We start from the raw sequence: 18,748 nt of genomic DNA on the forward strand, positions 1-18,748 counted from the left end.
TTAAGACATTTGTGGTCTGATGATGTCTTGGTGTCTGGAAATATGTTAAATATTTTATGAAATCAGGAATGTGCTTCAGGTCTGTGACATTTTGTGACAATCTGTGTCACAACAAAGCTACAAATACTTAACCACAAGGCACAGCATATTGTGCTCCACACAGTTGTAGGAAATTCTACAAAAGTTGTATATTAGTAATAGATTGCAAAAGTAGAGGAAGTTGCAACAGCAAAACGTGGGCTATGGTAAGTGTTTTTGGTAGTTTCATTTCCTCAGAGTTCACTTCATACAGCGTTTCCGTTTGAAGCTGATGCACAGGACGACACTGGGATATGTGTAATGGTTGTTTTTTTAATTGGTGTTGCAGTGATACTATGTTAGAACTGCAACCAAAAATCATGGTTTGCACTTGTACCAGAGTCTTGACACTGCTGCTGAGAGCGGTTTTGGCACGGCTATCCGTTGTGGCTGTTCTCAGTAGGTACTGCTGTGTCAGGGTTTGTGTGAGGCAAGCAGCATGCCCTGTTTCCAGCCTTGGCAGTAAGCTGGTCTGCAGAACTTGTTGGTTTAATGTGTTGCAAATCAGTTCACCCACAGCCTCAGGCTTTTGTTCCTGTGCAGGTTAAGCCTCTTAATGTCCTGTATCATATTTTTGTTCTGTTGGGACACTAGCAAGTCAGGGAGAGTGATGCAACACAGCTGAACTATACTATACTCCTGTTGGTGGATAGCCCAGCCCAGCCTTAGGATTCATGTTTGTATTTGGTCATTTAGCATGACAATACACAAGTGTATTCATGCAGCAATATTGCCACACATCATCATAACAACCTCCATCTAACCAAACGCAATTTCTAAGTAAGTTACAGCAGAGTCTGACCTTGAAAATTAGCTGATGTTCAGACTACAGGGTTGTGTAATATGGTGTAGTTTCCTCTTTGGCCCATGCTTTGAAGACTTGGCACTGGATTAGCTCTCCACGCAGCTCACAACTGTTGTGATCACTCCGGTAAAGTAGCAAAGTATCTTAAAGTCACATCTTTCTTATTGGGCATTGTGGTGGTTTGGTCAGGTTCAGACAATTTGAATAATTTTACCATTCATATTAGTTTTCACTTAACACAGTGACCAGAGCACATGGAATTTTAGGCCGGGCTCCATGTATTTTGCTATGTGTATGCTATATGCTGTAACACATTCTGCCTCTACAATCGCCTTGTGATGCAACTGTGGCCACAGCGTGGTAAAAGACTTTCTAACTGACCTTCTGACATGTCCTCTTCTTTTATTCTATTTGTTTAGCTCCAAAACTTGGGCATCAATCCGTCCAACATAGGCTTCAGCACCCTCACCATGGAGTCGGATAAGTTCATCTGTATCCGGGAGAAGGTGGGCGAGCAGACTCAGGTGGTGATCATCGACATGGCCGACCCCAATACACCTATCCGTAGGCCCATCTCTGCTGACAGCGCCATCATGAATCCAGCCAGCAAGGTCATTGCACTCAAAGGTATGGCAATGCATCGGCATTAAAGATGCCACATTTGTCTAAATAAACTTAGTGAGTAATTATTTGTAAGAAAGAGATCTGTGTTTTTACTTCACTGTTGTATTTTACCTAACCACCTGTAAGGGGCTTTCAGCGTTCAGTTCTGACATGTATGTTCTTTAAAGCAACATTATCCATTTAATAATTTGAGAGTTATAAGTGATTTTCATGTATTTATGTCCATACACTTCAGCTACTTTAGTTTTTCACTGTAAAGCAGTTTTATTGACCAACATGTATGTTTTTTTTCCAGACATTTGTCCTGTAAATACTCAGAATAGCATATTTTTATTCTTTTTGTCCAGCATCCATGATTGCTTTGACTTTTTTGTTGTTTTTGTTTTTGTCTTTTCTATGTTCTTTTTTCTTTACTGCTTTCTTATGTGTTTGCAGATGGTGAGTTGAAATTTAACTACTTCATTGTGGAAGTAAAATCCTGTTTTCAAGACAGTATTTATGAGCAAATTACACACTATTACTATTAATTACACACTATTACTATTATAACTGACATAACTTCTACTATTTGTTGGGTTTGGTCCAATGCTCTTAAAGCATGTAAGCTAAATGGTAGGTTTTAATATTTTCCACATTTTAACTGGGTACGTTTTTGGAACTTTTTCCACATGTAGGCCACTGAAAATATTCCTTATAAACAGGATTTAGCTTTCACAGCCTTACAGCTTGCTGGCATTCCATCATTTTTATGTTCAAGTGATTTAGGACTTGTTGTACGTGTGATGATATTATGGGTAAAAATGATTTCATTTTAATTCGCATTTCTCGGTTTTCATTTGAAATCCATGTCGTCTTCCATCTGTGTGAAGTTGTAATTACCCAAACCTGATTTTCACTTGTTTCCCGGCTGTGCTTAATATTTGATATTTCATTTTGTACCTTTTGACAAATTTGTTGTTTTCAAGAAAGAGAGATTACCTTTTGGTCCAACTACGTAGCGAGCATAGAATGAAAGCATTGGCTTGTAGTCTGCCATCAGCATTGATCTGATTTCACGTGCTATCGTGAGTAGTCCCAGATGAAGAGGGTACTGGGCCAAAAACAGACTTTGGATAGTGGGATTTGCTTGTTAGGGTGTTCAAATTAGAGAGTAAGTTTAGATTTTAGAAGAGTTTAGAAGCATCAGCAACTGTATGTGTTCAGCTCTTGACCATATCCATCTTCAGCAATTGAAATAACATTTATTTAGCCAAAAAGTTTGACTTAGTTGGAGTAGTATTTTTGGCTAGACTACCTTCCTGTGGTCACCATTTTATTATCAGTGTATCTACCTCAGTTCATTCTACATGTGAAATTGTGTAAACTAGTAACCAGATCAAATGTATTTATTTCAAGTTATTCTATCTAATGGAGCTCAGTAAATGTTAATATTTTCCAACAAGGAGGTTGTAGTGGATACAGCAGAATGTTTATGATGGCTTGGTAATAGTAAAACAATTTGACAGGTCTGATAGTGTGCATACATGAACCTGGCTCTCTAAATACTACATAGTCTTGTTAAAATCATTTAAACCTCTTAGTTTTGCTGATGGTCCTCCTAGCTTATCAAATTGTAGTGCCTTTTTGTTTACCTCTAATGATGCAGCGTAGGGTCAGTGTAGACCCTCCTTTCTGTTTCCACCCTCACTGTCTTCCTTGTTCAGTCTACCATCATTATACTTCTCAGCTGACCTTGTCACGTGACACAGTATGAGCCTTAACCTTTTCACGTAACCACGTCTGAAGAACGGACACAGTGCGCACACACACACCTCCCAACTGCTAATCATGGTTGAATTAAAAAAAACAATCCCTTTGCTTGCTCTTTTAAATTTGGCTGTGGCTGAAAGTGGTCCGTCTGCCACACTGCTTATTATACTTTGATCCCATGGCTTAGTGATGGCAAACTTATCTTGATGGTTGTTGTGCTAACGCATTGGTCTTTGCTTTTTCTCACGTTGTCGATGAGTATTAAATAATGAGCAAATAAGGAAGTCACACTGCTTCTAAATAAAGCTTTAGCTCACTAAATTAACAATCACTAATAAAACAGAAAAACGCAGGTGAGTGAATCTTTTTTTAAACATTTAGTCTCTGGTCTGTTATTCAGAGATCACACAGCATATTTAACTTCAATTGTAGGCAATCAACCATAATCATTATTGGACACCTCTTCCATCCCCGTCTAAAATCTCTGATTGCTCAAAATGTACCCCTCGCCCTTAATTGCACCTCTGTTTAACTGTCCTGCTCCACTGTTACACAGTATATTTGTCTCAGATGCAGATGTGTTTGCCTTTTTTGTGAGTTGTTTCTTGCTTCTACCTTCGGCTTTATTTCTCTTTCTGAGGGGTGTTCATTTGGTGGGGTTGGCCATGTGGTCGGACATGGTACATGACACACACTTAGTGCATTTACTAAACACATTTTAATCTTTGGTCTGAAGGACTTGTCCTAAGAAAGAGGTGTGCCTGTATTCAGCCATTCACACTCACAGATCACAAGCAGCACCTGTAACCCACTTTGCGTCTTAGTTTTGCTCACTGCTTTATTAATTAACTTGCACATTGAAAATAACTTGTTACCTGTAACTTAAAAAGTCCTGAACCTGTTCACTAGCTAAGCTGCAGTGTTATTGGACTGCAGCGTAATGTACAAGTAGTGTTTGGAATGGGAAGATCTATTTCCTAAAGTGTATTTGATAGAGTCAGACCTTGTGTAGGCTCTCACGAGACTGAAGTTAAATTCACTCTTTCATTCTTTCTATTCAACCTTCACTACACTACATATGACACAATTTCCGACTACAGCATGTTTGGCATACCCCTGTCTATCAGTCATGGCATCGTTGTCTGATGACTACAATATTTCAAACTTGAATCTCCCGTCTCAATTCAAATTTTCTGTGTTTCTTTTCCTATGAACATACGTTTTGTGTCTGTGTGCAGACACACGTGTCAGAAACTTTAATATTCTTCTGGGGCCTGGTTCCTGCCCTCTTTCTCCCCTCTCTAGCCGCCAAAACCCTTCAGATCTTTAACATTGAGATGAAGAGCAAGATGAAGGCGCACACCATGACCGACGATGTCACCTTCTGGAAGTGGATCTCCCTCAACACAGTTGCGCTTGTAACTGACAACGCTGTCTACCACTGGAGCATGGAGGGTGACTCACAGCCTGTGAAAGTCTTTGACCGCCACTCCAGCCTTGCAGGCTGCCAGATCATCAACTACCGCACTGACGCCAAGCAGAAATGGCTCCTGCTCATCGGTATCTCAGCTCAGGTGATTTGTTTTCCATTTCTTTCGGAAAAACACTAAATACTGAGGTCAGTATTGTGCAGTTTAAAACATGTCTTCATCACAGAAAATGTACATTTATTCATTTCTGTATTCATATTTATGTATACTGTTTAATTTTTTCAGCAAAATCGAGTGGTGGGAGCCATGCAGCTGTACTCTGTTGACAGAAAAGTTTCTCAGCCCATCGAAGGCCATGCTGCCAGCTTCGCCCAGTTTAAGATGGAAGGGAACTCAGAGGAGTCCACTCTGTTCTGCTTTGCTGTCAGAGGCCAGGCTGGTGGAAAGGTGACTGTGAATATTATAAGAGAAAACTCATCTAATGTTAGAGGCATTATCCTAGAAAAATACTGTATCTGTTTCTCATAAATGTTTTCCTCCTTTGACTTAGTTGCACATTATTGAAGTGGGCACCCCACCAACTGGTAACCAGCCCTTCCCAAAGAAAGCCGTGGATGTCTTCTTCCCTCCAGAGGCCCAGAATGACTTCCCCGTGGCCATGCAGGTATGTTAGCTTAAATGAGTACATTGCTTTGTCAAACTGAATTTTGCACACAGTTATAGGTCACCTGTATTTGTAAGATAGTAAACTGACATCCAGTATCCACAAAATACAAGTAAATCGAGTCGACCCCACAGCAAGTTAGTGGCTTCCCAGACACGCTGTGAAAACCCCCATAAGGATCCCTGAGATTGTTGTGGCAAAAAGTTCAGAGAATTTAAATTATTTACATCAAACTTTGTGTGTTAAAGCAAATCAGATGACATAGATTTATGTAGGGTCACTGATTTCATTTTTTTTTTTTTTTATTTCCACAGATAAGCTCCAAGCAGGATGTGGTTTTCCTTATCACCAAATACGGCTACATCCACTTGTATGACTTGGAGACCGGCACCTGCATCTACATGAACCGCATCAGTGGAGAGACCATCTTTGTCACGGCTCCGCATGAGGCCACCTCAGGCATCATTGGGGTCAACAGGAAGGGACAGGTAAGAATGTCAACCAGTGCTCGTCCTATCTGCTCAGGGAAATTACCTTGATTTCTAGCAAGCTGCTCAGTCTTGTTAATGTCAAAGTAGAATTAAAATAAGTAGGATGATCTTTGTAAGCTCTATCATGCAGCCGCACTTCATTATTATGCCCTTGTTTCATGGGCAGCCACATGTCCAGCATGTGACACAAGTCAACGAATGTACAAGTGCAACAGCAAACATCAGTTGTTGTGTAGGCTAAGGAGAGCAGCAGGCCCTTGTTTGTCTGTCAACATCAGGCTGGACTCAGACTTTACCCAGAGACATTATAAATAATCCAAGATATAGAGTTTCACACAGAGCGGTGTCTTACTGCTTTTGTAAAGCTGAACCAGAGAGGAGAACTGGATACAGCCAGCTGATGAATAATGTTCCAGCCAGGCCACACACCACATGAATAATTGAGTGAAGAGAGGAAAGCTGATCTGAGGCAGTGACAGATCTCCCTGTATGCTGGCGCAGTGAAGTGCCTGTGTCTACGTCTGTGTGCACACATCACATGCACACAAATGCGTACACGGAGGCAGTGATCTGAGAGATAATGGGCCACGGTCCTTCAGTGATACCAGTAAAGTTGGGTTGGTTACTGACAAAATTAGTAATCTGACACTGACATTAATACAGTACTATATACATTTCACAAAGACATCCATAAAGCAAACCGGATGACTGGAAACTCATAATTAATATTTTTCTTTCTGTCTTGACTGGACAAATGGAACAAGCTTGAGCTGAATATTTTGTCTAGTATTATAAGTAAGTAAACAAAATGAAAACAACCTCCCTATAAAGCTGTTATCTCAATTATATGTAACCCTTCCCCCCTCTTCAGCTTTAAAACTTGATCTTGTTCACCCGGTTTTGTTTTTTTAGCAATCATATCTGGTCAGATCTCATCATTATTACTGCACAATGCCCTAACTGATCCCTGTAGGTGTCAACAATGTTCTTGTTGGTAGCTGAAGTGCTAACAATGACTGCAGGTTTTTCGGTCTTAGCATCAGGTCTGGCATGTGTCTCAGACTGGGTAGCATACATCGCCAGATCTGTCAGTGATGTGCAACGATGGTATATGTAGCACTGATTGCTGCACAAAAAACAGACGGGAACAGAATTGGTAAAATATTGAAAGTAAGTGACAGAGGGGAGAAAAGGGCCCACCTCCCATTACCACATGATGTGAGTGGGAGGCAGAGCCTGGTGCCCTCAATCCTCTTAGAGCAGGTCCACTCCTCCAGTCAGTCTCCACCTTATTTTATACGTCATCAGAATATTATAGACAAGTTTACTTTTCTTGTGTGTGAGATTATGCCTGGACAAGTGAATCTTGACACTACAGCTCATGTTATTGAGGTTTGTAGCTGATTTGGGTCAGTATCCAGTCTTGTCTCACTCACATATTCTGTTGGTAATACTGTAGGCTCCTCCCTGATCGCGCCTACTACATACTGAGTAGAACCCAGCCCCTCAACTAAGAAACCTATTTTTACTCCTCCTTTTTGTTTCAACTGCTCCCAATTAGTCCTCACACATTGTAGTGAGTGAGTGACCCTGCTTCAGTGGCAGAAAGAATGAGCTCTACTCACCCGTATGAAAAGCTGGGGCACTGACCTGCTGGGCTTGTTTGTAGTGGGGCCAACACTGGCCGTCTTTCTCCTTCAGCCCCCCTCCCCTTTTCTCCACCCTGCTCTTTTCATTCGACTCGGTCTCCTTTTTCTCTCTGTTGCCAGACCACTCACAAAAGCCCCGCGTTACACTGACCCAGTAATAAAACATTTGCATTCAGCGTCCACATCCCAGGGCCAGACAGTGTTTAATGGAGTTTAATGCTATTGCCCACAATTACATTCAGTTGAGCTTGTTCAGTCTGATTTCTGGCACAGGATGTAAACGATGAATACGCTGACTCATACCAGTGTTGTCCTCATGTATCTTAGATTTTTTCAAATATAAAAGATCATCCATTACCCGAGAAGGAATATGTCACAAAAATATTGCCTACCACAGAATGTAGCCGTTGGTGAACAGTGCGCTTGGTCTCATATTAATTGGTGGTTTATTTATGCTGAAAACAAATGAAACAATGGAGAGCAAACATCTCTGTGCTTAACTGTGGAATTACAGACTAACTTTGAAGGAGTGCATAGTATGTCTTTGCGATACCAAAGAATTAAGTTGGGTAATACTAAAAAAATAATAAACAAATGTTACCAAATCTGGTTTCTAGTGAACTGTACTTCAACATTCTCTGCTTTTCTTTGTGATGCAGGTGCTGTCTGTCTGTGTGGAAGAGGAAAACATCATTCCCTACATCACCAATGTGCTGCAGAATCCGGATCTGGCCCTCCGCTTGGCTGTCCGCAACAACCTCGCTGGGGCTGAAGAACTGTTTGCACGCAAGTTCAACAACCTGTTTGCTGCTGGCAACTACTCCGAGGCAGCCAAGGTTGCTGCTAATGCACCAAAGGTACTCATTCTTTTAGCATGAGGTCAGTCTTCACCTCTCTGACCTAGTCTAATCTAAGCGCCGGATGTCTGTGTTTCTTGAAGGGTTATTGGATTGTACTTTGTCATCCGTTTCTGTCTGCTCTTACCTACTTGACCTCCTCTCTCTCAGGGTATCCTGCGCACCCCAGACACAATCCGTCGCTTTCAGGGTGTTCCCACTCAGCCAGGTCAGACATCCCCCTTGCTGCAGTACTTCGGCATCCTCTTGGACCAGGGCCAGCTCAACAAGTTTGAGTCCCTCGAGCTTTGCAGGCCCGTCCTCCAGCAGGGACGAAAGCAGCTGCTGGAGAAGTGGCTGAAGGAAGACAAGGTATTGTAAATGTCCGTTTTAGCGAGCACTCTCACAAAGAGGCTCTTCCTGAGCTACCATTTTGTTTATGTAACTCGTCTATTATCTGGGATCACATGAGATCATCGGATAGGAAAGGAATTTGTGAAATTTCCGTAGAAACTGGGTGGATCTGAAATGTCTCAGTAGTAAAAAGGAAAATTATGGATTGGGGTGTAAATAACATGTATTTAACTTTTTATTTTAAAATAAACATGTCTCTGAAATGAAATGTTTGTCATACATAGCCTTACCATGTTTGATATTCATTTTTTAATCATTTAGCATAACAGATATAATGACTTAATATATCATATTATATATTATATACAATAATATATTTGCCCTTTTAACCTTTTTGAATTAAAACATATTCAGTATAAGTATGGAAACAATGAGACTAAAAAATTCAAATAAAACTGATTTCTAAACTCCCGATGTTAACCTGTTTCAGCTGGAGTGTTCGGAGGAACTGGGTGACCTAGTGAAGGCAGTGGACCCCACCTTGGCTCTCAGTGTCTACCTGAGGGCCAACGTCCCCAACAAGGTCATTCAGTGCTTTGCAGAGACTGGTCAGTTCCCTAAGATCGTCCTGTATGCCAAGAAGGTATGTCTGAGATGGAATTTGTTTCTTAGTTCAATACACTAGTTATAACAGTATAAGAAATATTACATCCTTAATGAAGATGTTTGTCTCTGTTAAGTATAAATTAACATAAGGCCACGTCTTGATGGACTTTGCTACATGAATGAATGAATTTGAATGATGTCCCTAAAACTTGTTTTATTAATTAATTTATCTTTTTTGTTTCAGGTGGGCTACACTCCAGACTGGATCTTCCTTCTCAGGAATGTGATGCGGATCAACCCAGAACAAGGCTTGCAGTTTGCGCAGATGCTTGTGCAGGATGAAGAGCCGCTGGCTGACATCACACAGGTCAGGGGAAAACGAAAGGAATTTCTAGCAATTCATCAGGAGACAAGATTTTGCTTAAAAAGTTCCAAATTATTAACAAATAATGCTTTTGACTGACACATTCTAACATCTGCCTCAGCTGTCATGGAGTATAAAGGAAATGCACCTCCTCCTTTACTTCCTGCCACTGCAGACTCTGCACTGCAAATGTCAACTGCTGACACAGCTTACTGTGTTGCCTGAAGTGCTGTACTTGCAGATAATAATGCGTTTAAGGATGCAACCCGTTGAATCAGGGGTATTCTTAGATTGGAGTCCCGAGAAATGTGTTACACTCAGACAACTTTTACTTTACATTCAATCTGTTCCTAAAGCTCGAGAGAGGTGTGTGGCCTTTCATTTCTCAAATTTAATCTTGCCAGTGGTGCAGAATGTTAAGGAACTGTGGCAACTGGGCTCATGTTCATGGAGGAAAGCCATAACAGAAACATTCCTTGTTTAATACAAAAAAAAGGGGGTTTTGGCAATTTTTTTGTATAGTTTTAACAGCCTCACAAGCATGGTCTCCCTCTCTCTCTGTCTCTGTGTGGAGTTAAAGTTCTCATCTTTGTGTCTCTGTCCAGATTGTGGATGTGTTCATGGAGTACAACCTGATCCAGCAGTGCACGTCTTTCCTCCTGGATGCTCTGAAGAACAATAGACCCTCAGAAGGACCACTGCAGACTCGCCTGTTGGAGATGAACCTCATGCATGCTCCACAGGTAGACTTAGTGACACATGCATTGCCAAGTGAAATTAAGTCAATTAAGCATTCCGTCAATTTCTAACCCTTTTATTGCTTATTGCCGTGGGTATAGGTTGCTGATGCTATCCTGGGCAACCAGATGTTCACCAACTATGATCGCGCCCACATCGCCCAGCTGTGTGAGAAGGCTGGACTCCTGCAAAGGGCACTGGAGCATTACACTGACCTGTACGACATCAAGCGTGCTGTGGTGCACACACATCTGCTCAACCCAGAGGTAGGCTTCAGTGACTGTACATCGTGTGTTATTATGAAAAACTGAGCAACCTTTGACTTAAACTAACATTCACTCCCTCACTCCAGTGGCTGGTGAACTTCTTTGGCTCCCTGTCGGTGGAGGACTCTCTGGAGTGCCTCAGGGCCATGCTCTCAGCCAACATCCGCCAGAACCTGCAGATCTGTGTCCAGGTGGCTTCCAAGTACCATGAACAGCTCACCACACAGGCCCTCACCGAACTCTTTGAGTCCTTCAAGAGTTTTGAAGGTGAGACCCCAAACTTCATACGGCATTGATAAGTAGATATTTATAATCCCACAACACAAATGTTGCAGTTTTAGATGTTTGTACACGCTGATGTAAATCTTCCTCATAAACCCCAGTTCACGTTGAGCCAGAAAGTCTTGAAAAGTGGTCAGTACAGTCATAATAACATAATTTCATTTGCATGAGAGAGCAGTTCACCTAAAATATTTCTCTACTTGAACGAGTCAAATGCTACTTTAGAGTAGCATTCAACTTGTCTCTCACCCTGTTATGCTGCTTCCTGCCTGGACCTGGGTCCATAGATATCCCGCAGCTATCACTTAGACAAGCAGGCCAGAGCAGAGGCAGGACAATCAATAGGCTGTGTAAAATGACCTGGAGGTGAACTAATGCAGCTCCTCCACTATTACTGACATAATGGAGCACAAAGGTTAAGAAGGCTAGTTATGGAAGAGAACTGTTTCAGTCATGGAACAAGATAATAAGTTTTATCTTTTCGGTTTATTACTGGATCCACAAGGTGAGGTAAGGTAAGGTAACTTTATTTGTACCCAAGGGTAGATTTGGTTGCAGGTAAAAAGAGTGGCTTTCTTACACACACACACACAAATAGACAACATTAACGACATTGACAGAAAACAGTGACATAACAGTGGCAACAGTGCTCCAGACATAAAACTATAGATAAAAAGTATACATGAATGTTATTAGTTTCAAAATTCAGTAAATAAAAATGCAGAATAAAAGTCATCATAGCAGATACAAGAGCTAAGCCAGATTAAATAAATAAATACATTAAGAAGGCTATGCAGTCAATAAATCCAGTCAATAAGTTGAATAAGTTAAATAAGTTAGTGTGTAGTCTAACAATAGCCTAAGTGCTATTTAACATTCTGATAGCTGAGGGAACAAAACTGCCTCTGTATCTTTTAGTTTTGCAAACAGGCATTTTGTACCTGCGGCCTTTTTGTACCTGCGGCTGAAATTCACCATGCAGTGGGTGGGATCCATCCTCTAGGATAGACCCAACTAGCCTCTGTAGCTGCCTGCTGTGTAGGGATTCCAGGTTCAGCTGTGGCTCTCCAATCAGCCTACTGGCCCACCTCACAATTTGGTTCAGGGAGTTCTTATTTTTTAGGGGTAAATTGCTGAGCCAAGACACCAGGTTAAAAGAAATGACCGATTCTATGAAGCAGCGACAGAACATGGTGAGCATCTTTCTGTCGATGTGGAAGGAGGACAGTTTCCTCAGACAGTATAGACGCTGGTTCCCCTTTTTGTACGCTGTCTCACAGTTTGCCTCAAAATTTAATTTATCGTCAATGATAGTCCCAAGGTATTTATATTTATCGACACACTCTACTGTCTGACCCTTTATGCTGGTGATTTCCTTAGCCCTAGGGAGTTTCCTAAAGACAATGCTGTCACTAGACCCGGGGTGCTTGTAAAAAAACATATTGTTCTAAGTTTTATGCATCTGTCTGTCCCTCAGGTTTGTTCTACTTCCTGGGCTCTATTGTAAACTTCAGTCAGGATCCTGAAGTTCACTTCAAATACATCCAGGCTGCCTGCAAGACAGGCCAGATAAAAGAGGTGGAGAGGATCTGCAGAGAGAGCAACTGCTACGACCCTGAGCGTGTCAAGAACTTCCTCAAGGTAAAGCCAGGGGGACAGATGAACTGATCAAACACTGACACTTATCAGCTCATTTCTACTTTTACTTTTATCTCTCGCTCTTTCATCCTCGTACACTACATGTTTTTTTCTGTTCCCAAGTCTGTTCCTGGTGCTCTTTTCATTGTAACATCTTGTTGGAACTTCAGTAGGTTTTCATAATTTTTTGCCACGTTGGTCTGAAGACAAAACTTTTAAATGATGCTATTGTTGCTATTGAATCTCAAATTTCAATATGCCTTCTTTTTTTTTTATCACGTATTTTACTTGGATGGATATTTAAATTACAAATTATACTAAGAAAATCTTCACAACTTTATATTTTTACCCTTTTCGAAAGAATATTATTACCATCACTCATAGAGCCTCTGCAGTTTGCCTGTATTGGTTATGAATGTTCAAGCAACAATCCTGATGGCAGTCAATTATCTTTTGTGCTTTTCCTGTTTGTCTTTGGAATGGCAGGACATTTATCAGGTAAATCTATCCCTCCCTACAGTGCAGGACTTAGCTCTCTCTTTTTTTCTATCCCCCCTCTCCTTTAACTCTAGATAAAGGATTGAAACTGGGATTTGTATGAAGGTGTATATGTTTATACACCACGATCCATACGCCCACTGTGGTACAACCAGCTCTGTTTAAATTTAGCATAGTTGTATTCATTCATTCATTGGATGTTTTGTGTGTAATTTCAGTTAATAGTGTACAAGTTAGGGTTCTGTACTCTATATTTAAAGACAGTTTCTTGTGGAGTGTGTAGTCCTGTAATACGAGTTTCTAGTCAGTGGAGCATGTTCTTGAATAATAGTGCACAATCCCAGTTTGTTAATCCTGTGGTTGGTAGCAGTGTGTCAGCACACCACTAAATAGTGGAACATGGACGAGTGGTCAGCGCTGCCTGGTGGTGACCTGACAACTGGCACCGCTCTGTCTGTTCATAGGAGAAAAAAAAATACTTAAAGGTCTTGTTAATGTGAAACATTTTAAATTATCTGCAGCACAAGCATAGGTGCAGTAAAATTAATTTGTATTCCAGTAAATACCAAAAGTAGTTAAAGGTCAACCCTGTTCCACCAAGTTTGTTTGATTGCAGCTTGCATCGAGGTCTTCCCACTGCTTACAGTATCTTACTCACTCTCTTTCCCTCCTCCCATGTGACACACAGGAAGCCAAACTCACCGACCAGCTGCCGCTCATCATCGTCTGCGACCGCTTTGATTTTGTCCATGACTTGGTCCTCTACCTGTACCGCAACAACCTGCAGAAGTACATTGAGATCTACGTTCAGAAGGTAAGGGTCAATGCAGAGACACTCCACTTAGTATTACACTGCAGCCTGGTTTTAAAAGGCATACAAGATTAATTCACAATATTTTGCCTTAGGTGAACCCTAGCCGTCTGCCTGTTGTGGTCGGTGGTCTCTTGGACGTGGACTGTTCTGAGGATGTCATCAAGAGCCTGATCCTGGTTGTCAGGGGACAGTTCTCCACTGATGAACTGGTTGCTGAGGTGGAAAAGAGGAACAGGTACTGGTCTCATTCAGTTATGTTTGTTGAATGAATTCCCTGATATTGATCTGAATGTTTGATTAAAATTTAAAAAGTACAATAAATGTGCTACCAATGAGCAGTTGCTTATTGCAGTTGTTAAGTTGGCTTAACATGAACGTTCTCCTAGTAACATTTACTACTTTATTATCTTAGAATCTTAGATCTTATATTGGAGTCTCCTGACGTTCATTGTCTCTTACAGGCTGAAGCTGCTGCTGCCCTGGCTGGAGTCTCGTATCCACGAAGGATGTGAAGAGCCTGCCACCCACAATGCCCTGGCCAAGATCTACATTGACAGCAACAACAACCCTGAACGTTTCCTGAGAGAAAACCCTTTTTATGACAGCCGTGTGGTGGGAAAGTATTGCGAGAAGAGAGACCCCCATCTGGCCTGTGTGGCCTACGAGAGGGGACAGTGTGACCAGGAGCTGATCAATGTGAGGAGACATTTTTTTGACACGCAAACAATTTCTCCAAATGTCTCTGTTATGGTCCACTCATCTCTTGTTGATGTTGTCTATTCAGCTGCTGGAAGCATTTTAATTTTTATCTTTTGTACATCAGGTGTGCAATGAGAACTCCCTCTTCAAGAGCTTGTCTCGCTACCTGGTCCGACGCAAAGACCCTGACCTGTGGGCCAGTGTGCTGCTTGAGACAAACCCCTTCAGACGACCACTTATCGATCAGGTACAGAGAACACAAGAGGAGTTGCATCTTATTTGATACACCTGCCTGGTGCTTCTCTAAGCTTCTTTTCTTGTCTGTGTTTGCTCTCAGGTGGTGCAGACAGCTCTGTCAGAAACCCAGGATCCAGAGGAGGTGTCCGTCACTGTCAAGGCTTTCATGACAGCTGACTTGCCCAACGAGCTCATTGAGCTGCTTGAGAAGATCGTGTTGGACAACTCTGTCTTCAGCGAACACAGGTGTTTAGCAGTAAAATGTTATTTAGACAATGTTCGGCTCCTTTCTCTTACACTTTCTTTTACTTAGTGCCGTGTACTGAGGGTGTCGTTCCCTGTCTCCCACAGGAATCTGCAGAACCTGCTGATCCTGACAGCAATCAAGGCTGATCGTACCCGTGTGATGGAGTACATCAGCAGGCTGGACAACTACGATGCTCCTGATATCGCAAACATCGCCATCAGCAATGAGCTCTTCGAGGAGGCCTTTGCCATCTTTAAGAAGTTTGATGTTAACACCTCTGCTGTGCAGGTCTGTCATGACTCTATAGCGCATAGGCTTAATACTTTATTGACTGAAGAAGGTTGATCATCAATTTTTTTTACCCCCAGGTGCTGATCGAGCACATTGGAAACCTGGACCGGGCCTATGAGTTCGCAGAGCGCTGCAATGAGCCGGCTGTGTGGAGCCAGCTGGCCAAGGCTCAGCTGCAGAAAGAGCTGGTTAAGGAGGCTATTGACTCCTACATCAAAGCTGATGACCCCTCTGCATACATGGAAGTGGTACAGGCTGCCGATAAGAGCGGTAAGGCGACTTGAGTTCAAGCTGAATTTGGTTGATTTTATTTCATAGGTTTCATAGATCACTAGGTTTCAGTGAAAGCTGTTAGTTATATTATTTGCCATTGCCACTTTAATTGAAAATAATGAATCGTATTGACTTGTTTGAGTTCAAGTTTTGTCCACCAGGGATATTTGACAGTGTTCCACATCTACTGGGAAAAATATGAAAACAGAACCTCGGCTCACCGTTTTTGTACCTGTATTTCAGGTAACTGGGAGGACTTGGTCAAATTCCTTCAGATGGCTCGTAAGAAGGCCCGTGAGTCCTATGTAGAGACGGAGCTGATCTTTGCCTTGGCCAAAACCAATCGCCTGGCTGAACTTGAGGAATTCATCAATGGACCCAACAACGCTCACATCCAGCAGGTTAGCCTCGCTCCCATACAACCCTAACCACGTTAAGCTGTCAGGTCAAAACTGAAATGTCTTTGTTGTACGGTTGTTTTTTTAGGTTGGTGACCGTTGCTACGACGAGAAAATGTACGAGGCAGCTAAACTGCTATACAACAATGTCTCCAACTTTGGACGTCTGGCTTCAACTCTGGTGCACCTCGGAGAGTACCAGGCTGCTGTGGATGGTGCCCGTAAGGCCAACAGCACCCGCACCTGGAAAGAAGTGTGCTTCGCCTGTGTGGATGGAAAAGAGTTCAGACTGGCCCAGATGTGCGGTCTCCACATCGTGGTGCACGCTGACGAGCTGGAGGAGCTGATTAACTACTACCAAGTAAGATAGAAATTATACTTTACATTACAGCTTTGAGACATGCTACTTTAATAATTGCCCCACACACAAGCATACATTTACCTTATGCCACCCTCGTTCCCCTCTCTCAGGACCGCGGCTACTTTGAGGAATTGATCACCATGCTGGAGGCCGCCCTGGGCCTGGAGCGTGCTCACATGGGGATGTTCACAGAGCTGGCCATCCTTTACTCCAAGTTCAAACCTCAGAAGATGAGGGAGCATCTGGAGCTCTTCTGGTCCAGAGTTAACATCCCGAAGGTCCTGAGAGCAGCAGAGCAGGCTCACCTGTGGGCCGAACTGGTCTTCCTGTACGACAAGTACGAGGAGTTCGACAACGCCATCATCACCATGATGAACCACCCAACAGACGCCTGGAAGGAGGGCCAGTTCAAAGACATCATCACCAAGGTACAATTTGATTTGATATCCAAGTGGAGAGCCTGGTTTAAAGGGTACATGCCTTTAACTGGGTGTATCTTCTAGTTTAATTGACACTAATGTCATAGCTTGTAGTATTATATATTCATTTTCTTCTCTTTTAACTGTGATTTTATTTTTTTTTATTTAAAACAAACATTGATTGTTTTACCAAATCATTGTTTCTTAAACACTTTCCCTTTCCTTGTAGGTGGCCAATGTGGAGCTGTACTACAAAGCCATCCAGTTCTATCTGGAGTTCAAGCCCTTGTTACTGAATGATTTGCTCATAGTGCTTTCTCCCAGACTGGACCACTCGCGTGCCGTCAACTTCTTCAACAAGGTACACTTAAATGTCTCTCATAATGATGCAGATGGACCAAGATGCACATTATCTCTGAGATGATCACTGGATATGTCTGTCAACAGGTGAAACAGCTGCCTCTGGTCAAACCTTACCTACGGTCAGTACAGAACCACAACAACAAATCAGTCAACGAAGCACTTAACAACCTGTTCATCACAGAGGAAGATTATCAGGTGAGCACATTTGACATTTATGTTGTTGAACCTTTTCAATGCATGATGCATCGCTGTTCTTTGAGTTAATATCCATGTCGCTCGTGTTAGGCGCTGAGGACATCAATAGACGCCTACGACAACTTCGACAACATCTCGCTGGCCCAACGCTTGGAGAGGCACGAGCTGATTGAGTTCAGGAGAATCGCTGCCTACCTCTTCAAGGGCAACAACCGCTGGAAACAGAGTGTGGAGCTCTGCAAGAAGGACAAGCTCTACAAGGTGCCGTTTCATTTCTCCTTGAATCGTTCCATATTATTTTCTTTAAATAGTCATGATAATTAACATGGTCAAACCTGAACACAGACATCTTGAACATATGATGCCATTGTTAATTTAAAGGTCCACAGCATCTGACTTGTACTATTCTTGACCCTGTCCATGCTGTGTCTCCCCCTGCAGGATGCCATGCAGTATGCGTCAGAGTCCAAGGACACAGAGCTGGCAGAGGAGCTGCTATCCTGGTTCCTACAGGAGGACAAGAAGGAGTGCTTTGCCGCCTGCCTGTTCACCTGCTATGACCTGCTGCGGCCTGACGTGGTGCTGGAGACGGCCTGGAGGCACAACATCATGGACTTTTCTATGCCATACTTCATTCAGGTCATGAGGGAGTACCTCAGCAAGGTGGGTCAGCCGTTTTCAGGCTAGAGTTAAGTGACCTTTGATTACTGTCAGAGAGGATCGTTAGAAGATCGTAATTTTCATAGGATTAAAAATATGAACGTAGTGTTGTCATTCTTTTGTAATGAGTAAAACTAACTCGGCATCAAATGAAAGACTGACCCAGAAGTTTGTCTGAGGGCTTACGTTTAACAGCTTAGCATCGCCTCCCTCCTCTACCACTTTACCACTCTATTCCTTCATGGGAAAACATTTTTAATTGTCGTCTCCTATGCTGCACCTCTTTTCTTCCAGGTTGACGCAGTACAGGAACAGGTGAAAGCTAAAAGCTCTGTTTTTGATTTAGTGTTTAGCTCGGAAGGTTGCAGCCTCAAGTGTGCATGGTCTTAGCTGTCACCCGCATTGCACCCTCACTTGGACACAGTCACTGATACATCTGTCGGTCTGGCGTTGTAATTGCTGGACAACACTCTAGACATATAGCCACTAATAAATCTTTCAAGGACGTGTAACTGTAGCTGCATAGTGGATATGAGGTTTTGTTTTCTCTGTGTTGTTACATTGAAAGGGTTGTTGGAGAAAATGCACTTTAAATATTAACGTTTTACCTTTTGAGTTCATGAGAACACAAATCCTTTTGTTTGCCACCTGGTGCTCAAAACGGTGAAGTTTCAACAAATATAATAAATTGAAAAAAGTGCATTTCCTCACAGACACTG

General features: G+C 42.3%; 1 protein-coding gene across 2 annotated transcripts in view; it reads left to right on the plus strand.

The window, feature by feature from the left end:
- cltca (clathrin, heavy chain a (Hc)) overlaps positions 1-18,748 on the plus strand; it is a 30,064-nt gene that overhangs the window by 8,145 nt on the left and 3,171 nt on the right. The window contains exons 2-28 of one of the 2 annotated variants that reach the window (XM_084565374.1): positions 1,303-1,510; positions 4,562-4,830; positions 4,972-5,133; positions 5,237-5,350; positions 5,665-5,838; positions 8,150-8,347; positions 8,498-8,698; positions 9,171-9,323; positions 9,531-9,653; positions 10,256-10,393; positions 10,490-10,654; positions 10,741-10,921; positions 12,414-12,577; positions 13,761-13,886; positions 13,979-14,121; positions 14,348-14,582; positions 14,710-14,832; positions 14,923-15,068; positions 15,174-15,357; positions 15,438-15,630; positions 15,877-16,034; positions 16,120-16,392; positions 16,503-16,820; positions 17,041-17,172; positions 17,259-17,369; positions 17,460-17,630; positions 17,811-18,032. In XM_084565374.1, the coding sequence (XP_084421500.1) occupies positions 1,303-1,510; positions 4,562-4,830; positions 4,972-5,133; positions 5,237-5,350; positions 5,665-5,838; positions 8,150-8,347; positions 8,498-8,698; positions 9,171-9,323; positions 9,531-9,653; positions 10,256-10,393; positions 10,490-10,654; positions 10,741-10,921; positions 12,414-12,577; positions 13,761-13,886; positions 13,979-14,121; positions 14,348-14,582; positions 14,710-14,832; positions 14,923-15,068; positions 15,174-15,357; positions 15,438-15,630; positions 15,877-16,034; positions 16,120-16,392; positions 16,503-16,820; positions 17,041-17,172; positions 17,259-17,369; positions 17,460-17,630; positions 17,811-18,032 (4,785 nt within the window). Of the gene's footprint in view, positions 1-1,302; positions 1,511-1,942; positions 4,831-4,971; positions 5,134-5,236; positions 5,351-5,664; positions 5,839-8,149; positions 8,348-8,497; positions 8,699-9,170; positions 9,324-9,530; positions 9,654-10,255; positions 10,394-10,489; positions 10,655-10,740; positions 10,922-12,413; positions 12,578-13,760; positions 13,887-13,978; positions 14,122-14,347; positions 14,583-14,709; positions 14,833-14,922; positions 15,069-15,173; positions 15,358-15,437; positions 15,631-15,876; positions 16,035-16,119; positions 16,393-16,502; positions 16,821-17,040; positions 17,173-17,258; positions 17,370-17,459; positions 17,631-17,810; positions 18,033-18,748 lie in introns of those variants that run through there. The other variant, XM_084565375.1, reaches the window with a different exon arrangement.

The sequence above is a fragment of the Chelon labrosus genome (assembly GCF_963514085.1).
Source record: "Chelon labrosus genome assembly, chromosome: 17".
Lineage (NCBI taxonomy): Eukaryota > Metazoa > Chordata > Actinopteri > Mugiliformes > Mugilidae > Chelon > Chelon labrosus.